At 39.7% G+C, this 16,193-nt stretch overlaps 1 protein-coding gene and 1 long non-coding RNA gene across 3 annotated transcripts in view; one reads left to right on the top strand and one right to left on the bottom strand.

The window, feature by feature from the left end:
- Positions 1-9,373, bottom strand: part of LOC143266594 (uncharacterized) — an 81,006-nt gene extending 71,633 nt beyond the window's left edge. Inside the window, exon 1 of the long non-coding RNA XR_013041542.1 lies at positions 9,121-9,373. This is a non-coding gene — a long non-coding RNA (uncharacterized LOC143266594). The remainder of the gene's footprint in view (positions 1-9,120) is intronic.
- LOC105662943 (uncharacterized) lies at positions 1,007-2,321 on the top strand. Of its 2 annotated transcripts, none has more exons than XM_076542066.1 (4): positions 1,007-1,225; positions 1,290-1,518; positions 1,783-2,004; positions 2,074-2,321. In XM_076542066.1, the coding sequence occupies exons 1-3, from the start codon at positions 1,143-1,145 to the stop codon at positions 1,882-1,884; spliced, it is 414 nt and encodes a 137-aa protein (XP_076398181.1). In that variant the 5' UTR covers positions 1,007-1,142; the 3' UTR covers positions 1,885-2,004; positions 2,074-2,321. The 2 variants fall into 2 exon arrangements, with proteins under 2 accessions (XP_076398181.1, XP_012144444.1); XM_012289054.2 differs by having other exon boundaries at positions 1,009-1,225; positions 1,287-1,518.
- Positions 9,374-16,193: the final 6,820 nt, after the last annotated feature.

Consider the following 16,193-nt stretch of genomic DNA (forward strand, 5'->3'; position numbering starts at 1 on the left):
AAACGGTACAGTCCTGCGAAGGATAACGAGGTGTACCAAGTGCAGAGTCCAAGGGTCAAGTGCTCGCAGAATATTTCAAGAGCTACAAGAAACTTGGAGCGGTTCAAAGTTTTATCAACGCTGTATATTAACAAGCTGGCCAGCAAAGTATAATAGTAATTCGAATGGACGTACCATAGAATTATTAACGCATCAAATGAAATTCATAACAATGTGATGTTTCGTGCCTACGATTCCTTGATGATCGTGGTAATGTTTCTACTTAAGGAGCTCGAGCAGTTTGCCAGAAGATCGGCCGGGAATTATAAGCTTGTAAAATGTGATAAACAATAAGTAATCTGGATTCCAATGTTAACACCTTAAACTACTGTAATCGTAGTACTATTAAGAACGAGATTTATTAATGATCGAACGTTTAACCTTGAGCGACTATTTTAGCAACGAAAGGGTTGGTCAAAGTTACGGTCATAACGTTCTTTGTTATTAATGTTAAATTAAGGTTAATACCCGCGGATATTAGTCGACAGACGGAGAAAAAAGGTATTGAACTTGAGACTGCCATTCGAAACGAGAGAAAATGTGAAAGGCGCGAAACGGCGTTAAACATTCATGAAACACAATAATCGAACGTTTCGCGTAATCGCTCGCCGTATACGTAGCTGTAATCGCGGAACTCGTTAAAAGTCGTGTAACCTGCTTTTTCCTGTCTGTCATTAGCACCGGCTGCACCCTTCGAGATCGTTTTAATATCGATCGAAGTTACGAAACGCGCTGCTGGCGTGATTTTTCACACGCACGTCTTGCTCCATTTACGGCTAAATATATAGAGACAAAACAAATTGCTGTTCGCGTCCTACTTGATTATCAATTTCCTCGAAATACGCGTCTACCGGTTCGCGAATAAAAAGCTTCGAACACGGTTTCCTGATCGTTCATTTATTCAGATTTTTCTTGAACGATTGCGCAAGATGGCGGTGCATCGAGCGCGATCGAGACGGACCGATCAATCAACGACAGTCGTTTTTCTGACAACCGAAGAACGGGAACCATCATTCGGCCACGCGAAACTTTCGACCACAAATTCCAAGTAAATTTTCAAAATTCTCCAAAATTCCGCGCTCCAAAATCTCCAGCGATCTATTATGAAATTAAGTTACGTGAATAATCCGATGTACGCACTGTGTCTGCTGGCAGCAGTTTGCGTACGACAACATGTTCAAAATGGGTACGTTCGTAATCGTTTCTTTAATAGAATTATGTAATAAATTTTCTGATTGAAATATTAGTAGAGTCCAGCCATTGACAAAGAGCGTATCTTTGCAAAAGCCGACGACGGTGTTTATGAAACCGAACAAAGCTAGCCTGAGGACGGTGAACGACATACAAGAAGTAAAACCCAATGTAACACCGAATACTAGGAGTTATCCGAATCTTCAGGAAGCTAACGCGTTGGTGACTTGCGTTCAGAACTACACTAAACGGACGGAAAAGGTTGACGATATTCCAAAGAGCTTACCGGTGAGAATATTTTATATCTTTTCATTAAATGAAAATAATTATGTTTTTTGCAGTAAAGTAACGTTAATGAGATTTAAGGCATAATAGATTTTAATAAAATTCTTTTAATTTTGAAATAAATAAATTTTTAACAAGATGGTTATTAAAATGACTAAATCATATAAAATGATAAGACCAATATAAAATATTTATAGAAATTTAGGTAAATGGTAATTGAAGCCTATAAGTATGTAATGAATTAAAAATTGTTATTCTCCTTTTCAGACAAAGAAAATATTCCGCGACTCTGATTCCTTCTTCCCCTACAATGTTCCCGATTGGATGCTGTTCCTATTCACGAACATAGGTGCTAAATGGTTCGCTTGATGCAAGACATGTCGAGCTAAAAGTCAGCTAAATAGCATGCGAACGATTTGATGGGGATTGAAGCGGGTTTAGGGGGAATCCGCGACTGATCTTTGTCAATTTCGACGAGCAAGCTCTACAGTAAATCATTCTACTCTAACAATTTATTTACCGATCTACGTTTCTTTGTATATCGGAGTTCATTTTCAGGTGGTTCGAGAAAGGAAATTGCGGCGAGATCGTTTAAATTGATCGAATCGTATGTTACGCGCTCACTAAGGCGCCAACGAGCGCGTTGACATAGTGTGAAGCGGAAAGCAACGCACGCGCGTGTTGACTACAACCTTTTATGTATAATTGCACGTTGCAACGACAATTATTCAATAAATTCCTGTGATACGTAGAATTTCGTTCAGTGATTGTAATAATACCGTAATAAATAATATCGTTATTATCTATCTCGATTTTTTAATTCCAAGGTCGATAATTATACTTCAAATCTACCCTTCCATGTGGCTTGACATTTCTGTTGGATCTTATAATTCAGATAAGTAGATTTATTTACTGCTTAGGATAAATGAAAATTATTTACTGCTTATGAAAAATTTCGACACATCACACTGTTATAATACATTTGATTGAGAACCTTAACCTATACGTACTCTATACTTTACCTAATATACTCTTCATCTCTTTTGCAAATTAAAGGGTAAACAGGTGAAAGAAATTAAGGAATGCAAAGGGTTAGAAGATCTTATGGATTAACAAATATTTCTGCAGTTATTTTAATGTCTAGCAAAATGAAGTTGAGGAGGGTTCAGTCTATATTGCAAGAATATTGTTCGTCCCGAATCCTACGCCAATGGCTCCCATATCTCAATATCTCCGTCAGTCATGGCGTCTCGGGCAGATTCGTCAAATCTCCAGTTGATCGTCTTCAGAATTATTTGAATTTTCCCAAATGTTGCAAGCCTGTTGAACCACCCTAAACCCTAGCTATGCCATAAACCTAGCTACGCCACATCCCCATCTTCATACAACAAGCGGTGACTTATGATTGCTAAATTTGATAGATGGTCTAATTGGAATTTTCCCGGATGTAACAGCACCCTACGCCAATGGTTCCCGGTCGCGTCTCGCAATCCGTCCGTCAGAGCTGGCGGCTCGAGCAGATTTCCAAATCTCCTGGTCGCCGGGCTCATTTGAATTTTCCCGGACAGGATGTGCACCGCGTGCATTTCAATCCCCGAGGACACCCCGACGACGAATTATGGCCGACAAGGATGCTCCTTTGGGACGGGGCGGACAACGAACGAGGACGGAACGACGTGACGGTCTGCGTGTATACGCGGATGGTAGTTTAAGAGCGAAACGCCCGGTATCCAGAGCACGTCCGGAGCGCGAAGAACTTATTGTCATGTGCAGGACTCGCCGGGGCATTTTAATATTTCCGCTGAATGCGACGAGAAAACCTGGTGAACGGGAATGGACGTACGAGGGAGGGGAGATACGAGAAACGAAAAACAAGAAGCAGCAGACCTGCAGGCGAGGAATCGTTACCGGTAGACTGCCACTGGTCTTGCTTTTTCGACTCGGTGACAGGTGGCTGCGTACACGGCTTAAAAACCGGGGAACCCTTTGTCTTTTTTTTTTCACTCTTTCACCATCTCTTGCGGGTCGAGACGACACCACCGTTTAGAGAAGCTGGCGCCACGAAGCGCATAACGATACTCGAATTTAAATATTCACCGACGCCGCTGGAAATATATTGTTGCCTGTCTGTTCCTCTCTTTCGTGTCTCGAAACTCGATACAGATCGAACAATTAGCCTCGACACCAATCCCCACTTTTTACAATTTTCTACATCACGCACGGAGCAATATACTTATTTCTATGAAATATATTGCAGCAATTTGTATCCAATAAAACTTCGCATCTTTTTTGTCAACTCACGTCTGCAGACACTTGTCAAGTCACATTCAATACATTTTTTGAAGTCGTATCTTTTTGTGAAGTCACGTTTTCGTACCTTTTGCTTGAGGATAAAAAATACGTACATCACTTCCATTGAAAAAGTATAAATTACCTTGAATGTTTGAAGAAAAATGTCTCGATCAGAAAAGAAAATATAAATTATATTTTTTATTCAACTTCACGTGTGACATCAGTATTAGTGAAGACACAATGTTCAATATCTACTGTGTCTTTCATTCTCCATTTCATTTCTCTCCACATAATCATTCTCGTACACCTAAACTTCCCTTCTAAACTAACTTTCACACATTAAATATACTTACACATATAAGCATTCAAATTTTTTAAAAATCTTCCCCGTTTGCCCAAGAAGAATCCAGTGGTCCAAGCGATCAGAACCCCTCTTCTTAAAATCGTCACGTCTGAGGGTAACGTCTAAAAGACGAAGAAGAGGGTTCGTTCGACGTCGACATTAAGAGTCAGTTCGTGGTGCAACCGGGGGCTCCAGCTACCGTGTACGCATAATATGTAAATGTATCGTGGTTCGGGCTACCAGAACGATTTGCACCGCGCAAGCTGGCATTTAAGAGGCTGACACGCGTTGAGACCCAGCCACGATTTATCTGAGGATTGTCGCACGTCGAAACCGCCAAGTGTCGTGCATCACTTCGTTGCGGCCGACGAATTCGAGTGATAGATCTGCTCGTCCACGTGAAATATGTACGCGAAACAGCAGGATAACTGGCTCCTGGGAATCGCGACGTTCTTACGAATGAATTTTGTATACTGAGAAATTTGTCGAAACGCGAGGTTTGCCAATTTTTTGAAACATCGATGGGTACTCTTCAAGTGATATGTGTTCATATGGGGATCATATGTGAGATATGATATGTGTATATATGTAATACAGATGTAAGCTTCAATACTGCTTCAATGCTGTAAGATTCAATACTGCTTCAATGCTGTAAGATTCAATACTGCTTCAATGCTGTAAGTTTCAATACTGCTTCAATGCTGTAAGATTCAATACTGCTTCGATGCTGTAAGCTTCAATACTGCTTCAATGCTGTAAGCTTCAATACTGCTTCAATACTGTAAGATTCAATACTGCTTCAATGCTGTAAGTTTCAATACTGCTTCAATGCTGTAAGCTTCAATACTGCTTCAATACTGTAAGATTCAATACTGCTTCAATGCTGTAAGATTCAATACTGCTTCAATGCTACAAGCTTTAGTACTGCTTCAATGCTGTAAGTTTCAATACTGCTTTAATGCTGTAAGCTTCAATACTGCTTCAATGCTACAAGCTTCAATACTGTAAACAGCTGTGTGTTCATATCTTCATCAAGTTTTGTCAGACACCCTTATTAAGATAAAGAATTATTACACCGTATGTGAGTTCATATTTCATCCTTTAAAAATGTATGTCTGAAATGTATTTTCAAGTTGAAAATGTTCAATTTTGAATATCATATAGGTACATAATTTTTGAGGACCTTGTGAAGAGTACCTCTGATGATCAAACTTAAATTTCTTTAATTAAACAACAAGAATAAAGAACTCACGAAGTAATGATTTTATTGTCTGCTTTGAATTGCAAGTTTTAAGATGATCAACTAGTAGTTGTATTATAATATAAAGAACTCATGAGATGATTTTTATTTCTTGATTTAAGTTGTATGTTTTAAGACGTTCAACCAGTAGTTGCATTATAATATAAAGAACTCATGAAATGATTTTTATTCTCTGATTTAAGTTGCATGTTTTAAGATGTTCAACCAGTAGTTGTATTATAACATATAGAATTCATGAAATGATTTTTATTTTCTGATTTAAGTGGCATGTTTTAATACGTTCAACCAGTAGCTGTATAATATATATGTGACTTAATTCTCGAGTCCCACGACTGAACCCAAAAGCTGAACTTTTCGTGGCAAAATCCCAGCGCATGAAGCAATAGTCTGAGAAAAAGAAGACCCTTGTTAAACGGTTGATTGGAAAAGTTCAAGCAACGGATGCACGTATCAGGGAGTTGCAACACGCGTCCTACAGTCGTGCAATTGTTATATTGTAGCAATAAGAGTTGCATCGTTCCCGGTCGTGGCACGCGATCGAAGTAGTCCCTATTGGTAAGCCTAATTGCAAGAACCACGGTATTTTCTTGGTTACATAACGAAATCACCTCCGCCGTATCCGGATCTCTGTTCATCGAATCGGCGTGAATCACCCCCTCACGCGAGAATCGATCGGTGAACGTCGAATCTTCGTTTCGTCGAATCTTTGAACGAGAAACTTCAGTGAAACGCATCGTAGAAAATACAGAGAATACCTTTCGCGGTAGTTTGAAAGAGGGATTCGTTTTTCTTGAACGTTCCTCGAGTCATCGAAGATCAACGAAGAAATCTTACTGTTCCCGCGCGACGAAACAAGGTGGAGAGGATCGTATCTTGCGTAGACGTCTCGCATCGCCGGATGCGCGTGTGCCTCCCTCGTTTCCGGCCGTGAGCCTGCTTAGGCTCATTGCCATGCTCGTCGCCACGCCCGCCCCCGGAATATGAAAACGAAATCATATTCTTTGTTTCGCTACCTGCCGATCGGCTCTTTTATCTCTTTCGTTTTGAACGGATACCGTGGGACCGCTACCTCAAAATTATCGAATCGACTTTTTACAATTTTTGGGACCTGAGGATTTTTGGAACTTTACAATTTCATGTCGTTTGGTTGAAATTTTGGAATTTTGAGAATTTTTGGAATTTGGAGAAATTGGGAATTTGGCACTTTGGAATTTTAGAGTTTTGCTATTTGAAATCTTTGGGACTGTAAGACTTTGGTTTTGTAGAATTTGGCACTTCAGGATTTTTGCAATCTTAGAATCTTAGATTTTTACAATTTTAGATCTTCAAGTCTGTGAGACTTTAGGTTCATAGAAGTTTGGTACTTTAGTAATCTTGAGGATCTTAAAACTTCAAAATCTGAACCCTCCTCGTTTCTACACATGACTTATGCATAATAGACATCATACATAATTTTGCAATATTAGATCTTCAGGTCTGTGAGACTTTGGGTTCATAGAAGTTTGGTTCTTTATAAATCTTGAGGATCTTAAAACTTCAAAATCTGAACCCTCCTCATATTTACACATGACTTATGCATAATAGACATCATACATAACACTCTATCTACAACTTCATAAAGCTGCAATATTAAAAAAAAATGAATACGAGAATCCATCACATTGTCAGATATAACCCCAACGTTTGCACAAGTTCTTTAACCAGAACTGCGGGTACTTTGCACAACATTCTACCTAGGTAATAGAGTCGTAAAGTTGTCCCACACAAAATAAAAAATGTTATGTTTTCGATTGTACAATGAGAAAAAGCGATACCTAATCGTCGACCAGCCCAAGTGGTAGCTTTCGTCAGGGCACCACGGTTTCTCAAGATCGCTCGTTAAGCCGGTAAAACCCACAACTACGTAATTGCAGCGATCACACGTTAGTTAGGTTAATAACTTTGCATTATAAATGTATTAAGCTCGAATCCAATTACGTCGGTTGCGGATTCGTTGCGAGATGTAGCCGGAGCAAATGTTCATTTCTCTCAGCCTGACGATTAATAACTCGGAAACGGGGCTTAGAGTGGAGGGAAAACGTGCTAATTTTTGAACACGAAAATCGATGACTCGTTCACACGCTTCGCTAACAGGTTTACTGGGATTCGAGATATTGAAGTGATATTCATTTTTATCCTATGGGACAAATTTTTATATTGTTAAAATTGAAAATATACATTTTTTGTGATGAAAAGAATAATAAGTTTATATAGACGTTCAACCTTTTTAACTCTGTAAACATTTATGTACTCTAATTATAATTTTGTTTCATAGTTGAAGTTTGTCTCAATTAATAAAAATTATAGAAAGATGTTTTACATTATGCAACGTGAATTTAAATCCTTACGAAAGCACGATGAACTCAAGATTAATTCGAGTGAATTCCTATACAAGATTAATTCCGAAACCGTATTAGCCAACCGCAATTTATAATAAATAAATAACAATTTTTAGCATGAAGAAACCAAGATAAGCTTCATAGCAAGCGTATAATCAAAATAACTGAATTTAAATTCTGTAAAATGACGAACTTCATAGCATCAATAATCATCAATTTCCAATCAGCCATACGCATCACTTGCAAGACTAATAATTTCGTACGAAAAATATGGAACAGCAATTTGTCTGGATACATTCCGAACTTTTTCCGCCGGTGACTGTAATAGGATAGAAAGGGAATCTGAATGTATACGTAAACGATTCATCTTGCATAATCGACTCGGAAGGCCCAAAGAGCGCGTAAAAAGGCTTTAAAGTTACAGCGAGTTAATTAGAGGTGAAGTAAGACGGCACTTTCCGCGTCACTGCTTCGACAGCGTGCAACAAAAATCAAACGAAACGACGTCGGCCACCGCGACAGCCCCGGATGCTTTCGAATGTTTCCCGCAATTTGCAATCATGAACGCCCAGTGCACGCGATGCGCATCTGGTGCATTCGAACGTCACGCTCTCCACCGATTTTAACGCCTGTCACTGTCGCGCTCCTACCGGCGCACCAGCGCGGAACAAAGTTTCGTTGCTTTTATTTACTTTTTCTAATCGATTTACTACAATTCGCAAATTACCTAATCGCTACATATATCTACAAATTTTAACTTTCTACATCTCCAAATTTTTATTTTGGCAAACCAGGTCTTCAAGTTTCTATGTACTTAAATTCGCAAGTTTCCTTATTTGCAAATTTTTTAATTTTTTAATTCAGAAAATTTCAAGTTTCATGTTTCTAGATTTCTGTCTAGATTCTTGTTTTTCGAGTGCCTGAATTTTTAGGTCTTTTTTATTTTGGCAAACTTTCAAGTCTTCAAGTTTCTATGTACTTAAATTTGCAAGTTTCCTTATTTGCAAATTTTTGAATTTTTGTCTATTAGGTCTTTCTAGGGAACTTGCAAAGTCCCTAGATTGCTGTGTTTCCAAGTTAGCAAGTCCTTAGACTTCCAAAATCCATAAAACCTCCAAATCTCAAATTCCTAATTTCAATAAAATGAAGAGCAACTCATAACCTAAGAGAACCCAAAAATCGCCAAGTGTACCGATCCTGCGGAAATGAATATGGAATAGATATGGATCAGAAGTTATCGTTAACAAATGCTCGTGCTTTCCCAACAACGGACATCACTTTTCCCGCGACACAATTTACAATACCGAATCAAAGCAAATTGCTGTGCGTACCGCTCGGCCGGTTCGCTCTCGCATGCGTGCGGCTTACAAATGCCCGACGATGGCTCCCAATTACGTAAGATTATGACATCTGTGACACAATCGTGTACACACGTGTGTGTAACGCCCTCCTTCCGTGACGGTCGTCCATCGACTCTTCTCTCTTTTTTTCCCTCTCCTGTTTTCCCGCAACTTTCCGACTTTTCCACCACACTAATTACCACCCGGCGACACTCGCTTTTTTTCCATTATCGAATAGCGACCGTGTTTCACTGTCACCGTTCGCACACCTATTTGCGTGTCATCCCGCTCGTATTGTTCCATTGTAGGACTTCTAATCTTCGTCTATGAAATCGACCGCTTATGAAATATCGCGGACGGAAGCGTTAGTTGATATACAGGGTGTTTCACAATTAGTGTAGGTCACTGAAGTTGGAGGGTAGTTGACGTTCTGAATAAGATTTGACGTTCTGAATAACTCCTTTGCAATGGGGTTTGAAGCTTCGTTTTTGAATTATTAAACTTCCTGTCGTCTTTGATATTTTATTTTCATCTTAGAGTTTGTTATAACCACATGCAATTCAATTCAACAGCTCAGACATACAATCATATACATGAGTTATTTATAACAGGAAAAAATTTTCTTTTTGAACATATCTTAATTATAGCAATATTTATATTGTATGTGTATATGTATTATAAACATCCATCATCTATAGTGAAAAGCATCCATCATCTATAATAATAAACATCATCTATATTATAACCCCATGCAATTCAATTCAACAGCTCAGACATACAATCATATACATGAGTTATTTGTAACAGGAAAAAATTTTCTTTTTGAACTTATCTTAATTATAGTAATATTTATATTGTATGTGTATATGTATAACAAACATCCATCATCTACAGTGATAAGCATCCATCATCCATAATAATACACATCATCTATAAACATGAAAATTTATAATAAAAATGCTCACCCAAATTATCTCTTGCATTTAAATATACTTTAAACCTTATAACCTTAAACATCATGTTCCTGTTAAATTCTTAGAAATTGAACAGAACGTGAGCGTTCGAGAGTTTAATGAGTCCATCTACCTACGTAGCTAATAACGAATTTTTCTCATAAAGTCATATCCTCTGTTCTAGCCGGGTGACTCATGGCTAACGTCCAATCTAATGGTAACCAGGCCGTTACCGATCGTGTCGAAGCGTTTGCTTCCCGCGGCACGAGGTCGGCCAATTCCTTTCGTAACTTGCCCCGATGATATGCGACGAGCGCACCACCCGCGGCCATTATGAAATAACGATATATATATTCCGCGCGAGACACGAGCACGCCTCGCGTTCTGTAGCGTGTTGTTACGATATACCCGTTCGATCCGATGAACACCAGGAATCGTGTTTCAACCGTGCTCCGTTCGCACCTACATACATAAGTACTCTAGCTACTCTCACTTAAGTTCTTCATGACTGCGACACTTTCGTCCTTTTTGACTTTTTCATTTGGGAACTTATAGCTACTTCTTATATCGATGCTGGGGTACATCTTGTTGAGCTAGATGAAGAGTTCTTGCGGAAAAATACTGAGGTTAAGTTAGGCTATGGATGAATAGTCTGCAAAGAAATTTTTGGTGATCTGAAGATTAGATGACATGTCTCAAATTCCATACCCTATTTACTTTACAAGTATTTTATTATTTCAGTACCTTACTATTTTGCTGCTCTGTTCCTCTTTTATTGTGAGTAAATTAAAACTTCATTATGAGTGATCAAGAAATGATATACACCTAAGAACTCATCTCAAAAATATTCAAAGAAACAGACAAGAATATGCAACATCAAAATAAAGTATAAAATTAAATTATGTGTGAGATGTTTTTTCTGCACACGCTATCAACTGACATACTGAGTGTTTCATTTCCCTCAAACACATTTTTGACCCAATCTAATTCAGACCCTCTGAATTATTCAACAAACAATTTACACAGTCCGCCATTAACAAGATAGACAAATGATAGACAAATGCAGTGTGCTTGAAGAAGGTTTACTGCGCCTCGTTTAAACTACCCTCAGTAAAAAAGTGGTCCCAACGGCACCACCCCCTCGCAGAAAATTAGCAAATCTAACGTAATAATTAAATTATCGCCGCGAACCGTTCATGGCAGTTAAAGGCGCGTTGTTCGCCGCGGATCGTGCTAATGAACCGTCCCGCGCAAATGGCAGTGGGAATAAATTTGAATTTACATTACGTCCACGGTGGCGTGGAGCTGCCTGTCTGCGAACAGACGGATCTTCTTGATGAGCCGGGAAGAGCAAACGAGACGAACGGGGCAGAGAATCTTCTGTCAGATACTGTTTTCACGTGTTTATCGAACATTTTTACTTTTGGGCTTGAATAACACTTTGTAAATGATGTTTATATAAACTTGATGTTTATATCGATTTGTGAGTAATGTCGATGCTTTATCGCTTTAGACACTTTATCACAGTTAATACGATATAATCTTTGATACTCAAGAATAATTTTTAACCTTGCTTTATTTATGTCAGTCAGAACTAATCATAGATACAATGTTAAAATAAAGAACGAAATTTTATGTCAATTTGTTATGCAATTTTTTTGTTATGCAATTGACTCGCAAGTTGGACTTGTACTCCAAAGTAGAGTGTATTAAAAATTCAAGTAAAATCACAGTTAAAGTATCATCGGACCTGTCAGACTCCTCCATGGCAAGGGTTAATAAGATTCTTCTGGATATCAATATACTGATCAAGGATTATTATCCTACATAACTTAACAACAGAGTATTGCAACAAACTTCAAAATTCACAATATTCTTCAAATCTTAAAATCTTAGTGATAAAATTATTTTGAATTACTATTAAGGTCAAGATCACTCATCAACTTCATCATGCATAGGCCCAATAAAAAGTATATCATCAACATCGCCTTAAACACGCAAGTTTTATTAATGTACGAATAATCGACCGCCAAAAGCTAAACCAATTTGCAGTGAATAACCGGTAGTCTATTAATAGGTTTCCGGTGTGTCGATTCGAATCGACGTTTAATAACCGAACACCCTAATCGTCCAATTCGGAAATATAACGAACGTCCGGCCTATAACTATCGTCGTGCACGGCCATAAACGCGCTACAAATATCTGACATTTACATCGTTGCATATTTATTGGCGTCGCTTTACATAAACGGTCCTGAATATACATGCGCGTCATCGAGGCACCGCGAGCGAATTTCATTGACTCCGAACCCTGTTCGTGGCCAATTATACACGACTTGAGCGTAATGCGACACATCTGTATTTACATTTCATTTTCACCGAGCGTCCAATTTCCACCGCTAGTTAATTGCACGCTTCCATAATGTATCCCACGGATCGACGCGTAACAACTAGGAAAAAAACAATCAAAAAGGAATAACAACGCGGGTTAAACGAGCATTAACCGTGGGAGGAAGCCATTTAGAAACCTAATCCACCTGTTAATCCAATCTTGCGAACCTTTAATTGAGTGCCGCCATTGCTCTTTCGAGGCGTCCGGAGAACACGTATGCTGATTCTTTCAGCTAATCCTGTATAACTCGAACGTTTACAAAAATCGAGGTAGATTAAGACGCGGTGTTTATGATTACTGATAGATAATCACTGGGTACGATAGACAAGTGGATATGTTACATTAAAACCTCGTTCTGATATATAAGGCCACTGCTTCCTGTAGCAAGGAATACATTCTGATATTCGTAATAAAGTAATAAGGATGATTCCAATAACCACATTAACATCCAATAACCAACAATCATAGTTACATAAAAAGAAAATTATTAATGTCCAGCTCTGACCTCAAAGACTTGATAAAAAAGTTAAGAACGAATCAGGTAAAATTAAAAGAATCCTATTTAAAGAAATATCTTCATCACTGTGAAAAACAATGAGTATCCAAAATCTTCTAAAAATGAAGAAAAAATAATATGAGTATGCATTAAAGCGAAAGTATAAGAAGCGACAAAGGTGATGGAAGAGCAAAGAGGTGCGAGAAAGTGCAACGCGAAGGATCACGAAAGGTATTATCGCCTTATTTTCATTTCTGCGACCGGAGAACGTGTATCTTCGCGTAAAAGTTCAAGATGTCGATTACGAAATCGAATCCGCGTCGAGCCGTGCGTGGTGAGGTGCCAGGGTCGACACGTTCGAGATCGAGCTATCAGGCAGGCCGCTCTAACGAAGATCGATACATTCGTTAATTAACGAATAACCATTTTTTTCCCCTTTTGTTCGTCTCCCCCTTGAAATCTGCGTGCACGCTTACGATGCTCGTGCAATTAAATCCGCGGCGAGAGAGTGACGCACGAGCGCGAGGTCGTCGCTCGAACTAATTAGCACATTCCACGCGGACGATGTTACGAAACGTGAGATAGACGCTCTATAATAGGAGCGGTGATACCCACGTTGAAATAATCGATAGCCGACGATTTATTGCGCGGATTCATTTATTACGGCGACGTATTTCTTCCTTGTGGAGCAGACAATCTTTGCGAGTACATTTATAACCTGCTATACGTTTTGCAAAATGTTGGAAAAAGTCTGGAACATTTTATGGATAAACGTATCGCCACGCGTCGTAGTGCAACGATGTTTAAGTGTGCGCCAGGCGTTCTTATACGGAAATGTCGGACGGCGAATTAAATTTATAGACCACACATTTATAGACGAATAAATCGTCCGATAGGGGCTTTAAACGACGTGCTACAAACGAGAATTGCACATCAATTTAACTTACATAATCTCGATAAAAAATTCTGGCCACAGAAAGACGATCACCGAGCCAAAACGATCGAGGCTCGCTAACCGAGCGCCGCTATCAAGATCCTGTTGCCTTCGACACCTGAGCCAAACAGCTATCCGGCACGTGTGAATTAACCCGAACACGATCCATCCACGAGCGGGATGGAAACCGATGTAATCCTAATTCGTATTTTTATATTTCGCGTTATGGCGAAAGAAGAGAACGGCCCACGCGGGTCGGAGCGTGCAGCAGCTGACGCGAATTACGGGAACTCTCATCTTTACAAAAGCGAATTGGCTCGCTAGAGTAAACACGTAGCGTTAGGTTAGCAGGTTAGCTCGTTATTTCACGGTGTACGCGTTAATCATTGCCTGTTCGCACGATCTGTACGAGGGATTTTTCGTGGCACGGAAATTGAGTCGATTAGCCGGTTGAAAATGGCGAGGCGCGTGGAGCAAGGGCCGAATCTCGGTCACGTTCGTCGTCTAATAATAATTCAACCAACAACGCGCCTTCATGGTTCGCTTGCTTGATATTGTCTCATCGTAATGACCGCTCGATTGCTATATCGTTGACCGCAATATGTTTCCGGAAAATCGCATGCGAAACGATCGCGATCGGCGAATATCTTAGCCTGACGTTGACAGCGGTGAAAGCTTACATTTTCACTGCGTTGTTTACGCTGCGATATTTATACCATCCACAGGTCACGTGTTGTAACACGTTGTATACACGCGGGTTATATTGCCACTCGTTATATTGCCTTACCTTGAAAAACTATGCGTTGTATCTCTATGCGCTAAATCATCGTATGTTCATATGTTACCATGTTCTGAAATTGTCATTCATCGAAATCGTGCATTCGGTCCCACATGTTATATAGCCACACATTGTATTGCCTCATCTTGAGAAAATATGTGCTCATCTCTACGTGCTAATTCATCATATGTTCCAATTGCTGTGTATTCAAATTGTTATTCATTGAAATCATGCATTCGGTCCCACATGTTACATCTCTACATACTAAATCACATGTTGAAAATATCATGAACTGAAATGCTTTAGATCATTACGCATTGCTATTATTTCTAGAGTACTATCTTCTGGTCTAAAGTGCTAGATTGCCACATGTATAACCACAAACTAAATCACCAAAGATCATCAAGCGTAGAAATCATCCCATGTTGACCGGTCGTAGAAATCACGCGTCGAAACCTCACGTCTTAGATCGCCACGCGTCGAATTTCTACGCGCTGAATCGCTATGCGTTAGATCGCCACGCGTTGTATAACCACGCGTTCAATCGCCATGCATAGAAATCACCACGCGTTGAGATCACCACTCGTAGAAATCACTATGCGTCGAAATTATCATACGTTGTATTACTATGCGTCGAATCGCTACAAGTTGAAGCGCCATGCGTTGAAATTTCTACGCATTCGCTACACATTTAAATTATCACTGTACCGTCACGTGCTGTATCACCTCGTGAAGCCTGATCAACCTAGCCTAACTCATTACCTAACTTATACTCTAATCCGAAGGTATCTTTCTTTTAACCCTTCGATTTTTAATCCTTATAACCGAGTACTCTTGTTTCTAAAAATATCACCGACGTCAACTTTCCTACAAACAGTGTACTGCTATTGTCAACCTAACCTAACCAGTAGTAGTTAGATTCTAACCTAACGAATATCTCCTAAGTTATCTAGTAATCAACGAAATCTTGAAATTTGGTTAAAAAATGAAAAAGCGCGTTCGCGAATCGAAACCATGGTATCAAAAGCGGCGAACAGCGGCTCGTACGTTTCTTTCGCCACATCCCTCTTTTTTTCATGTAGGTACGCTCGTTTCGTATTCCCGTGCGATGGTCGGCCACGACGCCACCGTACATTCTAAGAGACTGACTCATCCGCGTGCAGTGCCTCTTCTTCATCGACACAGGACGCTCTACGTCTGGTCACGTCCCGTGGCACGGAGAGCTGCATTACGCACCCTTCGTACACGCTTCTATGCGCTGCGCTCTTAACCAGGTGCCTGTGATGTATTATCTCTGGCGCGCAATGAGACCTGCTAACGCGGAACACGTCCGCTCTCGCATGACAATGAAGAAACGGCGACGGCGATCACCAACGGAAAGGGACGTTTGGCGAGAGGAAATCCTCGATAATTCTATTCGCGATCCTACGAGTTCCAATCGCGCTATTTCAATGTTTTCTATTCTGTTTCGAACGATATATTTAACTCGGAGGTATTTTTGCTGAAGCCACA

Source organism: Megachile rotundata, chromosome 2, assembly GCF_050947335.1.
Source record: "Megachile rotundata isolate GNS110a chromosome 2, iyMegRotu1, whole genome shotgun sequence".
Lineage (NCBI taxonomy): Eukaryota > Metazoa > Arthropoda > Insecta > Hymenoptera > Megachilidae > Megachile > Megachile rotundata.

Coding starts and splice junctions, on each gene's coding strand:
- LOC105662943 (XM_012289054.2), top strand. CDS start 1,143: ATGAAATTAAGTTACGTGAATAATCCGATGTACGCACTGTGTCTGCTG. Junction 1,226..1,286: donor CGACAACATGTTCAAAATGG/GTACGTTCGTAA, acceptor TTGAAATATTAG/TAGAGTCCAGCCATTGACAA. Junction 1,519..1,782: donor ATATTCCAAAGAGCTTACCG/GTGAGAATATTT, acceptor TCTCCTTTTCAG/ACAAAGAAAATATTCCGCGA.